General features: G+C 44.5%; 1 protein-coding gene across 3 annotated transcripts; it reads left to right on the plus strand.

Annotated features, from left to right (window-relative positions):
* Nucleotides 1–13,449: 13,449 nt before the first annotated feature.
* LOC123045545 (putative pentatricopeptide repeat-containing protein At5g08490) lies at nucleotides 13,450–19,587 on the plus strand. 3 transcript variants are annotated; one of them, XM_044468638.1, is made up of 5 exons: nucleotides 13,450–16,445; nucleotides 16,681–16,807; nucleotides 17,294–17,487; nucleotides 17,793–18,475; nucleotides 19,316–19,587. In XM_044468638.1, exon 1 carries the CDS (start codon nucleotides 13,604–13,606, stop codon nucleotides 16,229–16,231), a length of 2,628 nt encoding a protein of 875 aa, XP_044324573.1. In that variant the 5' UTR covers nucleotides 13,450–13,603; the 3' UTR covers nucleotides 16,232–16,445; nucleotides 16,681–16,807; nucleotides 17,294–17,487; nucleotides 17,793–18,475; nucleotides 19,316–19,587. The 3 variants fall into 3 exon arrangements, with proteins under 3 accessions (XP_044324573.1, XP_044324574.1, XP_044324575.1); XM_044468639.1 differs by lacking the exon at nucleotides 17,793–18,475 and having other exon boundaries at nucleotides 19,316–19,363; XM_044468640.1 differs by lacking the exons at nucleotides 17,793–18,475; nucleotides 19,316–19,587 and having other exon boundaries at nucleotides 17,294–17,488.
* Nucleotides 19,588–21,255: the final 1,668 nt, after the last annotated feature.

Here is a 21,255-nt window from a genome sequence, read left to right on the forward strand (position 1 = left end):
AGACGACGCCTTATGAACTGTGGTTTGGCAAGAAACCAAAGTTGTCATTTCTTAAAGTTTGGGGATGCGATGCTTATGTGAAGAAACTTCAACCAGATAAGCTCGAACCTAAATCGGAGAAATGTGTCTTCATAGGATACCCAAAAGAGACTATTGGGTACACCTTCTATCACAGATCCGAAGGCAAGACATTCGTTGCTAAGAATGGATCATTTCTAGAGAAGGAGTTTCTCTCGAAAGAAGTGAGTGGGAGGAAAGTAGAACTTGATGAGATAACTGTATCTACTCCCTTATTGGAAAGTAGTTCATCACAAGAACCGGTTCCTGTGACAACTACACCAATTAGTGAGGAAGCTAATGATAATGATCATGAAACTTCAGATCAAGTTTCTACTGAACCTCGTAGGTCTACCAGAGTAAGATCCGCACCAGAGTGGTACGGTAATCCTATTCTGGAAGTCATGTTACTTGACCATGATGAACCTACGAACTATGAGGAAGCGATGATGAGCCCGGATTCCGCAAAATGGCTAGAAGCCATGAAATCTGAGATGGGATCCATGTATGAAAACAAAGTATGGACTTTGGTTGACTTGCCCGATGATCGGCAAGCCATTGAGAATAAATGGATCTTTAAGAAGAAGACTGACGCTGATGGTAATATAACTGTCTATAAAGCTCGACTTGTTGCAAAAGGTTTTCGACAAGTTCAAGGGGTTGACTACGATGAGACTTTCTCACCCGTAGCGATGCTTAAGTCCGTCCGAATCATGTTAGCTATTGCTGCATTTCATGATTATGAAATTTGGCAAATGGATGTCAAGACTGCATTCTTGAATGGATTTCTAGAAGAAGAGTTGTATATGATGCAGCCGGAAGGTTTTGTCGATCCAAAAGGTGCTGACAAAGTGTGCAAGCTCCAGCGTTCCATTTATGGACTGGTGCAAGCATCTCGGAGTTGGAATAAACGCGTTGATAGTGTGATCAAAGCATATGGTTTTATACAGACTTTTGGAGAAGCCTGTATTTACAAGAAAGTGAGTGGGAGCTCTGTAGCATTTCTAATTTTATATGTAGATGACATATTATTAATTGAAAATGATATAGAATTTCTGGATAGCATAAAAGGATACTTGAATAAAAGTTTTTCAATGAAAGACCTCGGTGAAGCTGCTTACATATTGGGCATCAAGATCTATAGAGATAGATCAAGACGCTTAATAGGACTTTCACAAAGCACATACCTTGACAAAATTTTGAAAAAGTTCAAAATGGATCAGGCAAAGAAAGGATTCTTGCCTGTGCTACAAGGTGTAAAGTTGAGTCAAACTCAATGCCCGGCCACAGCAGAAGATAGAGAGAAAATGAAAAATGTTCCCTATGCTTCAGCCATAGACTCTATCATGTATGCAATGCTGTGTACCAGACCTGACGTATTCTTAGCAATAAGCTTGGCAGGAAGGTACCAAAGAGGAGTGGATCACTGGACAGCGGTCAAGAACATCCTGAAATACCTGAAAAGGACTAAGGATATGTTTCTCAGATATGGAGGTGACAAAGAGCTAGTCGTAAACGGTTACGTCGATGCAAGCTTTGACACTGATCCGGACGATTCTAAATCGCAAACCAGATACGTGTTTTTATTAAACGGTGGAGCTGTAAGTTGGTGCAGTTCTAAACAAAGCGTCGTAGCAGGATCTACATGTGAAGCGGAGTACATAGCTGCTTCGGAAGCAGCAAATGAAGGAGTCTGGATGAAGGAGTTCGTTTCCGATCTAGGTGTCATACCTAGTGCATCGGGACCAATGAAGATCTTCTGTGACAATACTGGTGCAATTGCCTTGGCAAAGGAATCCAGGTTTCACAAGAGGACCAAGCACATCAAGAGACGCTTCAATTCCATTCGGGACCAAGTCCAAGTGGGAGACATAGAGATTTGCAAGATACATACGGATCTGAATGTTGCAGACCCGTTGACTAAGCCTCTCTCACGAGCAAAACATGATCAGCACCAAGACTCCATGGGTGTTAGAATCATTACTATGTAATCTAGATTATTGACTCTAGTGCAAGTGGGAGACTGAAGGAAATATGCCCTAGAGGCAATAATAAAGTTATTATTTATTTCCTCATATCATGATAAATGTTTATTATTCATGCTAGAATTGTATTAACCGGAAACATGATACATGTGTGAATACATAGACAAACATAAAGTCACTAGTATGCCTCTACTTGACTAGCTCATTAATCAAAGATGGTTATGTTTCCTAACCATAGACATGTGTTGTCATTTGATTAATGGGATCACATCATTAGGATAATGATGTGATTGACATGACCCATTCCGTTAGCCTAGCACTTGATCGTTTAGTATATTGCTATTGCTTTCTTCATGACTTATACAAAGTTCCTGCAACTATGAGATTGTGCAACTCCCATTTACCGGAAGAACACTTTGTGTGCTACCAAACGTCACAACGTAACTGGGTGATTATAAAGGTGCTCTACAGGTGTTTCCGAAGGTACACGTTGGGTTGGTACAATTCGAGATTAGGTTTTGTCACTCCGATTGTCGGAGAGGTATCTCTGGGCCCTCTCGGTAATACTCATCACCTAAGCCTTGCAAGCATTGTAACTAATGAGTTAGTTATAAGATGATGTGTTACAGAACGATTAAAGAGACTTGCCGGTAACGAGATTGAACTAGGTATTGGATACCGACGATCAAATCTCGGGCAAGTAACATACCGATGACAAAGGGAACAACGTATGTTGTTATGCGATTTGGCCGATAAAGATCTTCATAGAATATGTAGGAACCCATATGGGCATCCAGGTCCCTCTATTGGTTATTGACCGAGAATGGTTCTAGGTCATGTCTACATAGTTCTCGAACCCGTAGGGTCCGCACGCTTAACGTTACGATGACAGTTTTATTATGAGTTTATAAGTTTTGATGTACCGAAGTTTGTTCGGAGTCCCGGATGTGATCACGGACATGACGAGGAGTCTCGAAATGGTCGAGACATAAAGATTGATATATTGGACGACTATATTCGGACACCGGAAGTGTTCCGAACGTTTTCGGAGAAAACCGGAGTGCCGGAGGGTTACCGGAACCCCCCCCCCCCGGGAGAGATAATGGGCCACATGGGCCTTGGTGGAAAGAGAGAGGGGCGGCCAGGGTGGGCCGCGTGCCCCCTCTCCCTCTGGTCCGAATTGGACTAGGAGGGGGGCGGCGCCCCCCTCTTTCCTTCCCCTCTCTCCCCCTTCCTTTCCCCTCCTAGTAGGAGTAGGAAAGTGGGAGTCCTACTCCTACTAGGAGGAGGACTCCTCCTCCTTGGCGCGCCCACAAGGGCCGGCCGGCCTCCCCCCTCCCTCATTTATATACGGGGGCAGGGGGCACCCCAGGACACACAAGTTGATCTACGGATCGTTCCTTAGTCGTGTGCGGTGCCCCCCTCCACCATATTCCACCTCGGTCATATCGTCGCGGAGTTTAGCGAAGCCCTGCCCGGTAGAACATCATCATCGTCACCACGCCGTCGTGCTGACAGAACTCATCCCCGAAGCTTTGCTGGATCGGAGCCCGGGGATCGTCATCGAGCTGAACGTGTGCTGAACTCGGAGGTGCCGTACGTTCGGTGCTTGGATCGGTTGGATCGTGAAGACGTACGACTACATCAACCGCGTTGTCATAACGCTTCCGCTTACGGTCTACGAGGGTACGTGGACGGACACTCTCCCCTCTCGTTGCATGCCATCACCATGATCTTGCATGTGCGTAGGATTATTTTTTTGAAATTACTACGTTTCCCAACACTCACATATCACTATCATCATATCTCAAAACTATTACAAAGAATCGAGTTTATTTTGTCCAATGATCTTCATGGAAGTTTTTATTATATCCCTCTTGAATATCTATCACTTTGGATCTAATTTCATATATTGGAATTGCTTTTGACAAGCTCAAACAAATTTAAGTGAAGAACATGAGCATAAATTTTTTTAGTCTCAAAATAATATAAGTGAGCATGAGAGAATTTCTTCAAAAATATACTAACTCTAAAATAAATCTAAGTGAAGCATAAGAGTATTTCTCCAAAAATATGAAAGCACACCGTGCTCAAAAAGATATAAGTGAAGCACTAGAGCAATTCCAACAAATCATAACATACTTTTGGCTCTCTCAAATAGGTGTGTCCAGCAAGGATACTTGTGACAAACTAAAGAGCAAAACAAGCAAAGACTCATATAATACAAGACGCTCCAAGCAAAACTCATGATATGTGACGAATACAAATATAGATCCAAGTAAAATACCGATGGTCGTTAGAAGAAAGAGGGGATGCCTTACGGAGCATCCCCAAGCTTAGTTGCTTGGTTCTCCTTGAATATTATCTCGGGGGTACCATGGGGCATCCCCAAGCTTAGGCTCTTGACACTCCTTATTCCTTCATCCAGCATGATCTCACCCATAACTTGAAAACTTCAATCACACAGAACTTAACCAAACCTTCGTGATATCCGGTAGTATAAGGAAGCAAATCACTACTCTAAGTACTGTTGCAAACCCATTCATACTTTATTATTGCATTATATCTACTGTATTCCAACTTTACCATGGCTTATCCCCCCCCCCCCCCCGATTCAATCCATAGATTCATCAAAATAATAACACAATGCAACGAAAACAGAATTTGTCAAAAACATAACAGTCTGTAGTAATCTGGAAAGTTTGTATACTTATATAACTCCAAAAAATATGAAAAAATAGGAAAACGTGGACAATTTGTGTACGAATCTTGTGTAAACAATTCAGAGCAAAATCGTATTTCTGTGATTTTGTAAAATAATTCTACCGGGCGCAAAAGTTTCTGTTTTTCAACAAGATCAAATCAACTATCACGCAACATGATCCCAAAGGCTTTACCTATCACAAGCACTAATTAAAACATAAAAACACATCTAATCAGAGGCATAAATGTGCAAACACTCAAGAACAAAAAGAAAAAGGCAAAAATAAATTTTATTCATTGGGTGCCTCCCAACAAGCGCTGTCGTTTTATGCCCCTAACTAGGCATAATGCATAGATTCAAGTATTGTCATCTTTAGTTTTTGATCCATAGGATGCCCTCATGATTGATTCATATGGTGGCTTAATTCTTGTTCTAGGTAAGTGTTCCATAACTTTTCTTATAGGAAATTGGAATTTAATATTTCCTTCTTTCATATCAATCACGACACCTATAGTACGTAAAAACGGTTAACCAAGTATAATTGGACAAGACGGATTTCAATCAATATCAAGAACAATAAAATCTATGGGCACATAGTTCCTATTTGCAAGGATAAGAACATCATTAATTCTTCCCAAAGGCCCTTTAATAGTGGAATCCGCCAAGTGCAAATTAAGAGAACGTTCTTCTATAGACCAAGCACATCACATAAAGATTTCAGAATTGTGGAAACACTAGCACCCAAATCACATAAAGCAAAACACTCATAATTTTTAATCTTGACTTTAATGGTAGGTTCCCATTCATCATGTAATCCAAAAGATATGTTTAATAAAAGTTTTTTTTTGTTCATAGGCATGAGGTGAATTTATCATGGATTGCAACAAAGAAATACATTCAATCAAATAGCAATTATCATAATTAAAGTCATTGTAATCCAAAAGAGTGGGCACATCACTAGTTAAAGTTTTAACCTCTCCAAACCCACTTTTTTCAATTTTCTCATCAAGATTTTCACCCTATAAATTATCGGGACACACTCTAGCTAAAGTTGACTCTTCTTCAGTCCCTTTATCATCAATTTTAATCTTACTAAACAAGGAATAAATAGAAGAAACACCCACTTTAAGATCTTCATCATTTTCATGAAAGCAATCACTAGAAAACGCTCTTTCTAAAAATTCTCTTTTAGCTCTAAAGCATAGCAGTTCTTTTCTTACTTTCATCAATGAAACATATAAAGCTTTAATTGATTCATCAACCTTGGGTGCAAAAGTTTTCAACTTGAGATTTTCTAAATCATGAGAAATTCTATCAATGCTTCTAGACATATCATCAATCTTATTCAACTTTTCTTCTATCGTAGTATTGAAAACTTTTTTAGCATTGATAGATTATTTAATATTTATTTTCAAGTTCAGAGGGGCTCATATTATTATTGTAAGAAGAATTACCATAGGAATTGCCATAATCATTAGAGGGATTTCTAGGAAAAGGCCTAGGATTAAAATTACTTCTATAAGCATTGTTATTAAAATTGTTTCGCAAGACAAAATTCACATCTATGGGATCACTATTTTGCTCAATCAAAGTAGACAAAGGCACACCATTAAGATCAATAGGAGCACTTTTACTAGTAACAACTTTCATAAGAGCATCAATTTTTTCACTCAAAGTACTAATTTCCTCAACCGAAATAACTTTTTACTATTAGGTTCCCTTTCGGTATGCCATTGTGAATAATTTTCCATGATATTATCTAGAAATTTAGTAGCTTCACCCAAAGTAATTTCCATAAAATTACCACCCGCGGCGGAATCTAAAAGATTTCTAGAAACAAAATTCAATCCCGCATAAATTTTTTGTGTGATCATCCAAAGATCTAAACCATGAGTAGGACAATTTCTTAGCATCAACTTCATTCTTTCCCAAAATTGTGCAACATGTTCATGCTCAAGTTGCTTAAAATTCATGATTTGAGTTCTAAGGGAAATAATTTTTGCCGGCAAAAAATACTTAGTAATAAAAGAATCTTTGCACTTATCGCAATAATCGATACTATTGCGAGGCAAAGAAGAAAACCAAATTTTGGCACGATCCCTCAAAGAGAACGGAAACAATTTCAACTTCACAATATCATTATCCACGTCTTTTTTCTTTTGCATATCACACAATTCTATAAATGTGTTTAGATGGGATGCGACATCATTAGGAGTACCGGAATATTGATCTTTCATAACAAGATTCAACAAAGCGTCATTAATATCACAAGATTCCGCACTAGTGGCGGGAGGAGCAATCGGAGTGCTAATAAGATCATTATTATTGGTGTTGGAAAAATCACACAATTTGGTATTTTCTTGAGACATCGTGACTACGCAAACAAGATTGCAAACAAAAAGAGATCTGACACAAAAAAGGCGAATGAAAAAGAGGGCGAATAAAACGGCAAATTTTTGTGAAGTGGGGGATATGAAAATGAGAGGCAAATTGCAAATAATGTAAATTGCAAGGAGATGAGATTTGTGATTAGGAACCTGATAGATCTTGACTTGATCCTCCTCGGCAACGACAGCAGAAATTCCTTTTGATGTCGCTTGAAACTGCGTCAGTATTTCCCCAAAGAGGAAGGGATGATGCATCACAGCTACGGTAGGTATCTCCCTCAGTTATGAAACCAAGGTATCAATCCAGTAGGAGGCCAGGCCAAGCTATGTAAATGGTACCTGCACAAAAATAACAAATACTTGCAACCCGACGCGTAAGAGGGGTTGTCAATCCCTCTCGGGTAAAAGATTGGTAAATAGATAGATTGGTAGATGCAAATAGAATAGCGGCAAATAAAATTCAGCAAGATATTTTTGATTTTTTGATAATATAGATCTGAAAAAAAAAGATGCAAATGAAGGAAAAGGCAAATAGCGATGTAGATCTGAAAGTATATTATGGGAAAACAGAGCCAGGGGCCGTAGATTTCACTAGTGGCTTCTCTCAAGAAATAGCACACGGTGGGTAAAGAAATTATTGTTGGGCAATTGATAGAAGAACAAATAATCATGACGATATCCAAGGCAATGATCATTATATATGCATCACGTCCAAGATTAGTAGATCGAAACGATTCTACATCTACTACTATTACTCCACACATCGACCGCTATCCAGCATGCATCTAGTGTATTCAGTTCATGGGGAAATGGAGTAATGCAATAAGAATGATGACATGATGTAGACAAGATCTATTCATGTAGGAATAGCCTCCATCTTGTCATCCTTAATAGCAACGATACATGCGTGTCTTGCTGCCCCTTCTTCACTGTGAAAGAACACCGCAAGATCGAACCCATCACAAAGCACCTCTTCCCATGGCAAGATAAATCGATCTAGTTGGCCAAACTAAACCAAAGATTCGAAGAAGAAATACGAGGCTATAAGTAATCATGCATATAAGAGATCAGAAGAAGACTCAAATAATATTCATGGATAGAAACTGATCATAAACTCTATCTTCATTGGATCACAACAAACACACCGCAAAAAGAGTTACATCAAATAGATCTCCAAGAGAACATTGTATTGAGAATCAAAAGAGAGAGAGGAAGCCAGCTAGCTACTGTCTGCGGAGCCTTAGGTCTATGGTGGACTACTCACGCATCATCGGAGAGGCACTAGTGAGGATGATGAACCCCTCCGTGATGGTGTTAGATTGGATCTCGTGGTTTTGGAACTTGCGACGGCTCGAATTGTGTTTTGTCGACTCCCCTAGGGTTTCTGGAATATTTGGGAATTCATAGGGCGAAGAGGCGGTCCAGGGGGCTCTGTGGGGGGTACAACCCCCCGGGCGTGCCCTGGGGTTGTGCTCACCATGGGCCTCCCCTCTGGTACTTTCTTGGCCCACAGGGTGTCTCTGGTCCAGAAAAAATCTCCAAAAAGTTTCGTTACATTTGGACTCCGTTTGGTACCGATATTCTGCAAAGTAAAAAACAAGCAAAAAACAGCAACTGGTACTGGGCACTATGTCAATAGGTTAGTCCCAAAAAATGATATAAATATGCTATAAAATGATTGTAAAACATCCATAAAAATTTATAGATACGTTGGAGACATATCACCAATCCATGTCCTTAGCATTTTCAAAGGGTTCCACATCCTCTGTTCCTTGCCACTCTAGTGTTGAACTTATCTGAAATGAGCTAGATAAAACTATTAGTCCAACAAGAGATATGTTGACATTAATTACCAAAATCACCCAAGGAGCACTTGTGCTTTCAGCGTCGACTACAGATGAGTAGACATTTGTTCTTGCGCATGTTGGAGGACATGGAAAGGGCATTTGGAGTGCTCCAACCTCATAGGGGTATTGTTTGTGGAGTTGCAAATATGTGGAATCCGTAGACGTTGTGGGAGGTGATGACTTATTTGTGTGATCTTGCACAATATGATTATGGAAGATGATGACGATAGAGCATCCAGTACTTCTGATTTTGAGAGGCCCGGAGTACATGTCCGACTCCCAGAACAAGATGCATCGCATGTTGTCAAATTCTTAGGGTTGCGTTGACAACTTCAAGATTATAATCACATGTGCAACTACTAATTCATCTTGTAGAGCATATGTGCATTTACACTGAAAACTATTAAGTTAGTGATATTGTATTAATTTCATGTTTAAGCCATGTACTCCATATAACATATATATTTGAACCATGTTTTTTATTCAAACCATTTTAATGTCGAATTGTTCTGTGCTATTTGTATAGTTAAATGATATACGTGTACTTGTTTGCATAAAAACAAGGGTTTGAAAAAGAAGAGAGCCATAAGCAGTTACCGGTCGGTAGTAATTACTGTTAAGTTAAAAGTCCGACGTCAGAATTTTAACCATGGTAAATCAAATGTTTCTTTGTCAAATTTAATTGTCACGAAAATGACAATTTTCTTTAGTAACTATAGCGAATTCTCACAAAAAATGGGACATTGCAAGGATTCATCATAATTGCTACCCCTCAATCCCATAATATAAATTTTCATCCTCTGAAAATTAGATTTGACATGAAAACCGTTTCGATTTAACACTAAAAAGTCTGAGTTCGATTTGTTTGGGTCAAAATAGCCTAAGTGGCTCCTCTGCCGTGCGCTATGTGCCATTGGCTACTAACATGTGGCCCAGTTTCCCAACATGCCAACATGTCAGTGACAAAACGACAAGGTACCGTAGGTTAGAGGATCCTCATCCCAAAATTGCCCGTTATGATACTGGAGGAAAGAAGTTCATATTTCACCCTCAAATGTGGCCTAATGGACGAATACCCCCCTAAACTCCAATTTGATATGATTTTGACCCAAAATCTCCAAAACTGGGTAAATGTCCCCCTTGAGTGGTTTCGGTGCTGATTTTAGGCGGTTTCCGTTTAAAGGGTGCTGACATGGCATGGTTGGGTCGTGTCGCTTCACTCTAAGTCTGAATCTCCTGGTCGCTTCTCTCATGTCGCCTTCACCGTCGCCGCCGGTGCAGCTCATGACTAGGCGACTAATTCGTGATCTGATTGAAGCCATGAACTAGAGGTACGTGATGCAAACCTAATGCCCCAGATTTTCTGCCTCGCGTTCTCTGTTTCGTGGGCGCGCGAGATAGGGTTTTCGTGCCTTTCATCCATGCCATGCTCTGTTCATTGAGGGGAGAGGACGCCCGTAAGTGACCCCATGATGTGTGTCAGCAGCGTGATGTTTGTCAACCAATGGATGCCTTGACTTGTGTGTTAGCGGCGCCATGAGCTGTTGGATATACTCCATTTACATGTGATTAGTATGATGGATCGTGCAACTGATTTTTACTAGAGAGTAAATCTCGTTGAGTTGACTTGATATTCAGGTGAGATCTTCACTACATTTAGCAATAGTGGTTAAAGGCATAGAGGCCCCCGCGTCGCCCGCGTCTGGCGACACGGGGGGAACCAGCGCCGCCGCCCAAGCACCGTCTACGCCGCCGCTCCCCGCAACGCCGTCGCCGAAGGGCCGGCCGCGCGAAGCTGCGCCGCGCCCAGGGAAGGTGGCGGCGGGGCGGTCTCGTTCCAATCTCCGTGCCAGAACCCCTCCCCCAACCCTCGATCTGGCCGGAGCCGCTCCACCACCGCGCCCCCTCTCCAGCGCCCCCTCCCTCGTCCACTCCGATGGCGCTTGTCCCCGCCCTGGCCGGTTCCGGGACGGCGGCGGCACCCTGATGTCTTCCCCGCGCAATCGGCCCAGCCCGCCCAGATCCAATCTGGCGAAGCTCCTTCCCCATGGTGGCCGATTCGTGGCTGCATCGGCGGAGTCCTGCTGCTCCTGGCGCTGCGCCCCGCCCCTTGCTCCGCGTCCTTGGGTTGGGCTCCGCCTCCTCCCGCCCTCAACCACTCGCCGTCGCCGACTGCGGTTCTTCCGCCACGTCTCCCACCTCCAGCGCCCCCTGCTCCGTCGTCGCCGTGCTTCTTCGCGGTGCTCGCCAACGAAGTCGGCGTCGTGGCTCCTGCGACTCTGGAGCCCTCCACCTCCCAGTTCCCCCGGTGGGCTGCCGCTGTTCGTGGCTTTACCCACTGGGGGCACCGCAGTGGCACCTGGTTTGTCGGCGGAGGCTCCATCCGCCGTTGCCTCGTGGCTAGGAACTGCGCCCTCCATCCTCCTGCTCGACGTCTTCTCGCCGGCCTCCGACGCCTTCCGCCCTCAACCACTCGTCACCGTCTACTGCAGTGCTCCGCGTCTTCCTCCTCCGCCACCCCCCTGTTCTATCGTCGTCGTGCTTCTGCTTGCGCTCGCCAACGAAGGTGGCGTCGTGGCTCCTGCCATGGAGCCCTCCACCTCCCATTTCTCCCTCGGTGGGCTGCCACTGCTCGTGGCTTTTCCTGCTGGGGGCGCCTCACCGGTGGTCTTCACTGGTGCCCTCGGCGTCAAGGTGCCTACCGGCGTCGCTCTGCCGGTTGGATTCACCTGGATCTGGGGCCGCCCGTTCCTGCGCTGCCCGGTGCTGTTGGCGGCTGCTCTGCGATGCTCTTTGCGTGAAGATGTGACCGGGGATGGGAGAAATCCATGGTCGGCCGGCTGCTGTTGGCCAAGACAGCGGCGGCGCTTCACGTCGTTTCCATCTTGATGGCGTTGTCTTCATCCCCCGGTTCATCGCGATGGCCTGGGTGTACTCTGGGGTGTTCTCTGCTTGGTGATGTCCTTTGACTACGCCGACGATACATAGGTGTCGTGGCGCCGTCTCGGCCTGGCGTGACCTTTTGACTGTACCCCATGACACTGGTGGTGTCGCGGCGTTGTGCAGTCTGTACCCCATGACATGGTGTTGTCGCGGCGTTGTGCATTTTGTACCCCATGACACATGTGGTGTCGCGGCGTTGTGCAGTCTGTACCCCATGGCATCGGTGGTGTCGCGGCGTTGTGCGGTCCTGGTTGGCCGGTGCCTTTCGATTGCGTCAATGGTACAGTGTCTTGGTATGGTCTCGGCTGACTGTTGCAGTCGAGTGCTCGGGGGTGCCCCCCCCCCCCCCCCCCCCCCCTCACCATGTGTTTTTTCACTTTATCTCTCTTCTTGTGCCCCCTTGTTCTTCTGGTTCACTTGAACCCTATCTTGTATTAGGCTGCAAAGTCTATAGGCAAAAATGAATACAATTCAGGTGGAGGGCTTTGCCCTCCCCCGGTGACCTTCAAAAAAAAAAAAACATTTAGCAATAGTGAACCATGAAAAACAGACCAAGACAAGTTGGATCTATCGTATTTTTGTTCCAAGCAATCTGAAGTTTAGCAGAAGAAACATATATTAGATTTTGATATCTTTCAGCGCTTTGTCTGATCGGTTCTTAAAGTGCTGCCGATTTTACTGTATTTTTGTAAACTCTGCTAGTACTTCGCTCACAAACTCTGCTACTATATCTACGGCAACAACGACCAAAGGAACAACGACGGAGGTGTGCCGGTGCAGCACACCGAGGTGGCTGCGTCAATGGCGCCTGTAGCAGTGCTCAGGATGCTTTGTCGGCTGCCACGGACTGTGACCGCCCAATGCGGTGCTTCCGCCGACAATCTTGGTCGAGAACATTCGAGCGGCAGGACTTGCCGGCGGGCGGCGGCGAGATCCCATGGGCAAGCGTCCTCAACGCCGTTCGCTAATAGAGCAACTGCTCTGGTCCGCTGCAACCAAGAACAAGTGGTCGGTGCCACGTCAAAAGTGTCAGTTCCTCCTCATCTTTTAAAACCATCTACTCCCCCGTTCCTAAATATTTGTTTTTCTAGACATTTCAAATGACTACTACATACGGATGTATATAGACATATTTTAGAGTGTAGATTCACTCTGCTCCGTATGTAGTCACTTGTTGAAATGCCTAGAAAGACAAGTATTTAGGAACGAAGGGAGTAAAATCTATAAAACCAACAGCAAAACCACTTAGGGGGGCATTTACCCGGTTTCGAGGATTTTAGGATTAAAATCATACTCTCTCCGTTCGAAAATACTTGTCATCAAAATGAACAAAAAAGATGTATCTAAAACTAAAATACATCTAGATACATCCTTTTCTATTTATTTTGATGATAAGTATTTCCGAACGGTGGGAGTACCAATACCAAATTAAAGTTCACTGGGTATTCGTCCGTCAGGCCACATTTAAGGGTGAAATATGGACTTATTTCATACCGGAGATGCTCCGTAACGCGAGGCCCGTCCCGTCTCGGCCCCATCATTTCTTTCCCTTTGCCAGAGCGCGCGGCTGCGGCCCGCGCCGTGCCCACCTACGTACTGCGCGGCAAGCGTTCCAAGGCCTCCCATGCCCACGCGGCCACGCCGGCACGCCATTCTCCACACTGGACCTTCCACTGAGCTATGCTCCTCCTCACAAGGCTGGCCAAACCCGGATGCTGCTCGCCGACGACCTCCCCGCGTGTCGCCCATGCCGCTCTCGGCTGGAGCCGGTTCTTCCACACCGGCGACGGGGACGCGCACAATGTGTTCGGTGCGATGCCTACACCGGACCACAGGCAGTGCAGTGCGCTGCTCAGGGCGCGCACCGCGAGCGGGGATCACTACGGGTCCGTCTGCCTCGTCCGCGGGATGCTTGGGCGGGGCCTCCGGCCCGACAGGCTCGCGGTCGCCGCGGCGATCAAGTCGGCGTCGGCGCTCCCCGACGGCGGCGCCCTGGGGAGGTGCCTCCACGGGTTTGTTGTCAGGCTCGGGAACGCTGCTGGCGTGGCGGTGGCGAAGGCAATCATGGACATGTACGGGAGGCGTGGGGCTCTCACGGACGCCCGCCTAGTGTTTGATGAAATGGGCTGCCGTGACGCGGTATGTTGGAACATCCTGATCACTGGGTCCTCCCGGGCTGGGTTTTTTGACGACGTATTTGCCTTGTTCCGGTTGATGCTTGCGTGTGGTGTAGATGAGAGCATGCCGACTGCGGTGACGGTGGCTGTCGTCATTCCGGTATGTGCAAAGCTGAGAGATTTAACGGCTGGGAGGAGTGTCCATGGCTATGTCGTCAAGACTGGGTTGGAATCTGATACTTTGTGTGGGAATGCATTGGTGTCCATGTATGCAAAATGTGGTGCAGGTGGAATCACGGATGATGTGCATAGAGCCTTTTCCTCAATTCATTGCAAGGATGTTGTTTCATGGAATTCGATCATCGCAGGATACTCCGAGAATGGGTTGTTCGAAGAAGCACTCGTACTATTTGGTCAGATGATCTCAGAGGAATGTCTTCCGAATTATTCAACCGTAGCTAATATTCTTCCTGTATGCTCGTTCATGGAGTATGGGAGGAACTATGGCAAAGAAGTGCATGCTTTCGTGTTCCGGTTTGGCTTATATATGGACATATCTGTTTGTAATGCGCTGATGACTCATTATTCCAAGGTGTGTGAAATGAGGGTTGTGGAATCAATATTCAGAAGTATGAATTCAAGAGATATTGTTACGTGGAACACAATAATTGCTGGATATGTGATAAACGGGTGCCACTCTAGGGTGTTAGGCCTGTTCCGTAGGCTTCTGTCGACAGGAATGACCCCTGATTCTGTTTCTTTCATTAGTCTGCTCACTGTTTGTGCTCAAGTAGGAGATGTGAAAGGAGGGATGGCAGTTCATGGTTATATTTATCGGCATCCAGTACTTCGTCAGGAAACATCCTTAATGAATGCTCTTATTAGTTTCTATAACCAGTGTGGCAGATTTGATGATGCTCTTCATTCTTTCGCTGATATTTTGGACAAGGATTCAGTATCATGGAATGCAATTCTATCGGGCTGTGCTAACAGAAAAGAATATATTGGGGAGTTCACCAAACTCTTCTGTGAAATGTGCCGTAAGGTAAGTCGTTGTGACCCAGTCACAATCTTAAATTTTATCCGCATGAGTACCTTCTGTGGTGCTAAGAGGGTTCGGGAAGCTCATGGATATTCCTTGCGAGTTGGTTATATTGGGGAAATGTCAGTTGCAAATGCTATTCTCGATGCATATGCAAAGTGTGGTCACCCGCAGGATGCAGATGTACTTTTCAGAAACCTAGCCGGTCAGAACATTGTAACAGGCAATACTATGATCTCTTGCTACCTGAAAAATAACAGTGTAGAGCAAGCTGAGAAAATCTTCAACCAAATGTCTGAGAAAGATAGGACGACATGGAATCTCATGATCCAGTTGTATGCACGTAATAATATGTGTGATCAAGCTTTCAGTCTGTTTCATCAGTTGCAGTGTCCCGATACTGTTGGCATTACAAATATTCTCCTGGCTTGCATCCATTTGAGTTCGGTACAACTGGTGAAACAATGTCATGGCTACATGCTCAGAGCATCCCTAGAAGACATCCATCTTGAAGGAGCACTTCTTGATGCATATTCAAAGTGCGGGAACATAACCAATGCCTACAACCTATTTCGAGTTAGCCCTAACAAGGACCTTGTCACATTCACTGCCATGATAGGAGGCTATGCAATGCATGGAATGGCAGAAGAGGCAGTAGAGCTGTTTTCTGAAATGCTTACACTTGACATTAAGCCAGACCATGTAGCTCTAACTGCTCTGCTGTCAGCTTGCAGTCATGCTGGGCTTGTTGATGCAGGAATCAAGGTTTTCAAGTTCGCCAGAGATATTTACAGAGTTGTACCGACAGCAGAGCACTATACATGCATGGTTGACCTTCTTGCCCGCGGCGGGCGTCTCCAAGACGCATACAATTTTGCGTTGGATATGCCCCCTCACATGGCCAATGCAAATGTATGGGGCTCTCTGCTAGGAGCATGCAAAGTCCACGGAGAGGTCAGAATCGGCCAGCTCGCAGCTGATCACTTGTTCTCCATGGAGGTTGGGGACATTGGGAACTATATCATCGTGTCAAATATCTATGCAGCTGATGAGAAATGGGACGGTGTGGAGCATGTCAGGAAATTGATGAAGTCCAAGGATATGAAGAAACCTGCAGGATGTAGCCAGGCACTTGTTTATAGGCAGTGATGTTAAGCACCAAGATAGTTCTTTCATCTCCGACATGGTTGGAAGTTTGTATCAGCAAATCAAAGATACACAAGCAGGCAAAGAACATTCGATTGCAAGTTTCAACATTAGTGCAATTGATCTGGTCACAGGGTTACAGAAACTTGAATTGGAGTTTTTCTTCTCAAACTTGTCTTTGCTAGCTCTTCCCATCCATAGTATTTATCTTTCTGAGGTATGCAAATACGAAATTACCTAAGCCCATTACATTTTGGTCGTTTGAACTATAATAGCACTTTTGTAAAGGTAACAGCATGCTACCAGACATGTCCGAGAAAGCGTTACTTGATTGAATTTTGTGCATTCACGTTTGTCTCCTGACATCTGGCGTGGTTGAACTGTGGATGAACTTGATAACTTTGTATCCATTTCTTCTTATGCTTATGCTAACAAATTCATCCTATTGACAGAGTTGAGACAAATAAGTAACATGGCTCCGGACCACAGCATGCATCTTGGAGTTGAAGCAAGCAGCAAATATATCATGTGCCATCTACATTGGAACTCTCTTTGGCTTTCTACCAAGTACCAACCAAGGTTCAGCTACTTCTCATTTTGTTCATGCCTTCAATCACAACATTGTTGTCTGTTTCTGACATCTGGTTATCTGTTAATATTTTATTATGACACTGAACTATAAAATATGGTTGCCTGCTGATTAATTTTATCTCCAGAGGAAAACGCATTGCTTGTTTTGCTTTGGGCGCGACTTGCAAGAAAGCATTCTTGTTCATATGGGCTGCTATAACCTTAGCCTTAATACTTGTACCTAAACCCTGCATGTGTACCTTACAATTTACCCTTCTGACAATTCTTCCTCTGGTAAACTGGTAAAACTATCATGGCGATCATAGAGGGCAATGGAATTGTTTTCTTCATAAAGCTGTATCAGCATGGCCTTTCTGGCTGTCTGGCGCAACTCTTGCCTTAAGAACAAGAATCGGGACTAATTGATTAAGGAAAGGAGCTCAATGCGACTCCTGAAAGAAGTTGGAACTAATAAACTTAACTCCTTGATGACAGGTTCACTACTCTGGAAGTCTTGGTGACAGTTGCTGACTCACTGGCATTAGGAATTTCAGCAATGTTATCTTTTTGGGGAAATCTGATTGGAGGTCTGTTAACAGCGTCAGACAGGCCGATGAAACAACACAAGTAGCAGGAGTGAGGGTGAGAGCTCTCGTTCGGCTCGCTTGGTGTTGATCGAAGATATCTGGGTCAGTAGCTCGCCTCCCTGCTTGTGTTGATATTTTCATGCATAAAATTGGTGAAAGATTCACGCTTGCCCCCTGACTCGCTTGCATCATCAGTTGCGTACAGTTCTTCCTTTTCAGAGTTTACACCAAAATTTGTTCTCAACTTTGGGTCGCTGTACAGTTCTTCCTTTTCAGTTGTGTTCTTAGGACCTCATAAATCTCGTTATGCCTTTCCTTTTTCTTTTCTTTTTCGCTTTTTTTAATTTGATTGAGCCAGTCCGTAAGACCCGCACCACGCACCTTCTCAGTGCTTTCTTCTAATTCAGGAAAACAAGATTGATGAAGATTTTGCATGTGTACTGCACCGGGTGAAGATCCTCTGTAGTAGTGCACGGTACAGTAGTGCAGATGACGTGTGGGGTCAGGTCTACTGCACCCATTCTCTTTGACAATGCAACACTTTTTCTGCTCATCATTAGGTTTTTTTTTCTTTGAGGGGGACATAATCATCAGGTGGCTAATGGGAAAAAAAAGAAGACTGCATACACGCTGCATTCCCAGCCCGTCACGGCCCAGAAGACCCAGGCCCAACCGCGTTTGAGGAGTCAACTACTTGCCGGGAACGGAAACGCGCACCGAGTCCAGCACGAAATTTCCTTGCTATGGCACGCGCTTTTTACCTCCACCGTCCGAATCGGAAAGAGGACACCTCACGTCAACTACCCTATATAATAACGACCTTCACCACGAGTTTGTTCCCCTTCGCGACCTCGCGGACAGAAGAACAAGAGAAAAAAAGAAGATTCCCCCGAGTTCGCTCTCCGGAATCCTCCGCCCGCCGCCGCCGCCGCTTTTTATGGATTTCGGAAGGAACGCTGCAGCCCGGACTTGTGAAGCGAAGAGCAGCGTCTCCCCCCGCCCCTCCGGTCTGCCCTTCTCACCGGCCCCCTCCACGCCGTGGTTCCGCGAGCTGTGGGTCAACTCCCCCAAATAACACCCTTCTGCAGAGGTACGTACGTGCGCCTACCGGTCTATCTGAATAGCGAGCAGAGACCACGGGGAAAGCTTTAAGCTGTGTGCGGCTGGAGCTTGCGTGGTGGATTCCCTGTGCTATCAAATCTGTGCAAATTTCTATTGGTTCGCTGTTAAATTTGCGAGGGCTTAGTATTTGGGGGAAGCCAAAAGATTGTTGGACTGTCAGAAAAGTGGATTCAGTAAAAAAGAAGTGCATAGTAGCTTAATATTTGTCTCCGGCGCTACTCGTAGTGAATGTTGTGAAAGAGGATAGCTCTCAATTGATGAAGAACGACTTGGAAGGCATCATAAAGAGTATGGGCACGAATCATTGTTTCATTTATGACTTGATGATTGCTTCCAGCAATTGTTAATCAATAAAGTGGTGGAAACAATCATTAGTAACAACTGTGACAAAGAAAATAACCTCAAGGCTTATTTTAAACAGGACATTGGTTTGTAATTGTGCAGTGTGACAATTTGTGCCTTAAACAGTCAGTACAAGCAAACGTGCATAATCATAGGTCTATTTGGAACTTATAAAATCACAGGGCTTACTGTCGGACATTCAAGTCAAAGGTCCAATCATTTCTATTGTAACTTTTTTCTGTAACTAATGGAAAGACTCATTGGTACTAATAAGGTTTAATGCGAGAACATATCAGGTTCAACAAAACCTTGTTATGAAAATGTAAAAATGGCATGGACCGTGTTATTCTTGAACTTATTTATTACTGTTAGTGATATGTTTGTGTTCCAAGATTTGCCACTTTTGAATGTTTTATTATATGGTTGTATTAGATGAAGTGAGTTGACATCTTTGCCCACGTTTTAGGTGGAAATTGGTGGATTTCTTGATTGGTTGAAGGAAGTAAAACAAAGGGGACCCACTACCCACCGTCCTTTCGGCGAGCGTTGGGGTCTTATCCATTTAAACTAAAATAAGGTCATTCACAAGAAGGCTGTCAACTGTAAACATGTATAGGCCGAAGATCCCCAATTCGGGGTGGGCTGCTTTCGATCGCAGGTTTGGCACAGCTGATGGAGGGGATGATGTTGATGTCAACTCATTTCCTGCTCTCTCGGGTTCTAGAGGCTCCGGTTCTGCCAGCAGCTCAGCTATAGGAAATAATAGTATGCCAAAGGCAAAGCCTTTTGCATCAGTGATTTGCCCCCCTGTTGAATTTGCAGTTGTTGGTAATAAAAACGGAAACAGGCATTTGACTGATCACACGGTGAGGACAAATTTTGGTGTAAACTCTGCATCTGGTAACAAAATTAAGCTCCTGAAGGATGCTCATAGTTGGGCCGACAGTAATTTAATTGAGGACATATTGGCTGGCGTGGATAATGATGTTGGCCAGGCATCTGTTTTGCTGAAATCCATGGTCGCTCCTGACTTTCTGCCAAGGGAGGGTAGAACAACTGGTCAACCTCCTTTTGAGATGAATAAAGCACATGGTTCAGTGTCAGGAAACGCTATAGCAGAGAATAAACATTCAAATGAATCACAACTGTTGCCATCGCAAATGAATTTAATCTCTATACCCCAGGAGCCTGAATTAGAAGAGTTTGATGATGATTACTTAAACCACCGGAAAGATGCATTGAAGATGATGAGGTATATTGCAAATCCTTGTTACGGGTTTCACTAGCTTATGCATATCAGAGTAGGCTGCATTCATGCAAACCCAGACAAATGTAGGTCGAATAAATGCAAACTTTCGTAGCAACATACTTCTGTAACTCATATCTTGCATCAGCATGATGGTCAGAATCTGAGAGACAAGATTAGCTAACTTTGACCCCTTGAATGTGCCGCACTCCTGACGTTGAGTCTTTTCGTGTGAAACTGACCCATTGTGTTTCCTTTTGGTCATAGGGCTGCCACAAAACATTCTCAGGCTGCCAGCAATGCATTCTTCAGAGGTGACCATGCTGCTGCCAAGGAACTCTCCCTCAGAGCTCAAGAAGAGCGGTTGGCTGCTGAAAAGTTAAATAATAAGGCAGCTGAAGAAATATTTCATCTCAGGAACAGCAACAATAACATTTGGAAGACAGACATGCATGGTCTACATGCATCAGAGGCTGTGACTGCATTGGAGAGGCATCTTCACATGTTAGAGTTCCAGCCACCAGGGAATAATCCAACTTCAACTGATGAATTAGATAAGTCTGAACCCACAATTGCTGTCCCAAATGAGGTTGCAGCGGAGAAAGTGGTGGTATTTCTTCGCCCAAGATAGTCTGTCTTAGAGGTGATCACAGGTAATATATTACCCTCTATTAACTTATTTGTTAATTACTCAAAACTTCTTGTTACCGCAATCACTGCCACATGAGGGCATCACTACTCTTTTGTAGCCGTACCTTGTGTAAGCAACACCAGATTTAGTGAGATCTTATCGTTTTGCATCTTACAGGGATTGGCAGGCACAGCAAAGGACATGCTTCACTGCCTGCTGCAGTCAGGGGCTTCCTTATTGAAAATGGGTACCGATTTGAGGAGCTGAGGCCTGGTGTTTTCTCTGTTCGCCCTAAATTTCGCCGCGGGTAAACCTGTGCAAGACTACAACCATTCCATCAAGTTCCGTTGTTCGGCGAATAAATTTCTGTGAAATGTTCTGTCAACGAAATAGAACATAGAAATTTGGGCAACTCGTAGTTCGTGTATCTTGAATGTGGGAACTAGGCGTCGACCAGTTGGCTAGTGATGCGCTACCGGCTGCGCGCCCAGCCTTTTACCATCGTCCGAGCCTTGTGTTCCACAGGGTG

Source organism: Triticum aestivum, chromosome 2B (genome assembly GCF_018294505.1).
Source record: "Triticum aestivum cultivar Chinese Spring chromosome 2B, IWGSC CS RefSeq v2.1, whole genome shotgun sequence".
NCBI lineage: Eukaryota > Viridiplantae > Streptophyta > Magnoliopsida > Poales > Poaceae > Triticum > Triticum aestivum.

Excerpts from the sequence above, each read along its gene's own strand:
- LOC123045545 (XM_044468638.1), top strand. The coding sequence starts at position 13,604 with ATGCTCCTCCTCACAAGGCTGGCCAAACCCGGATGCTGCTCGCCGACG.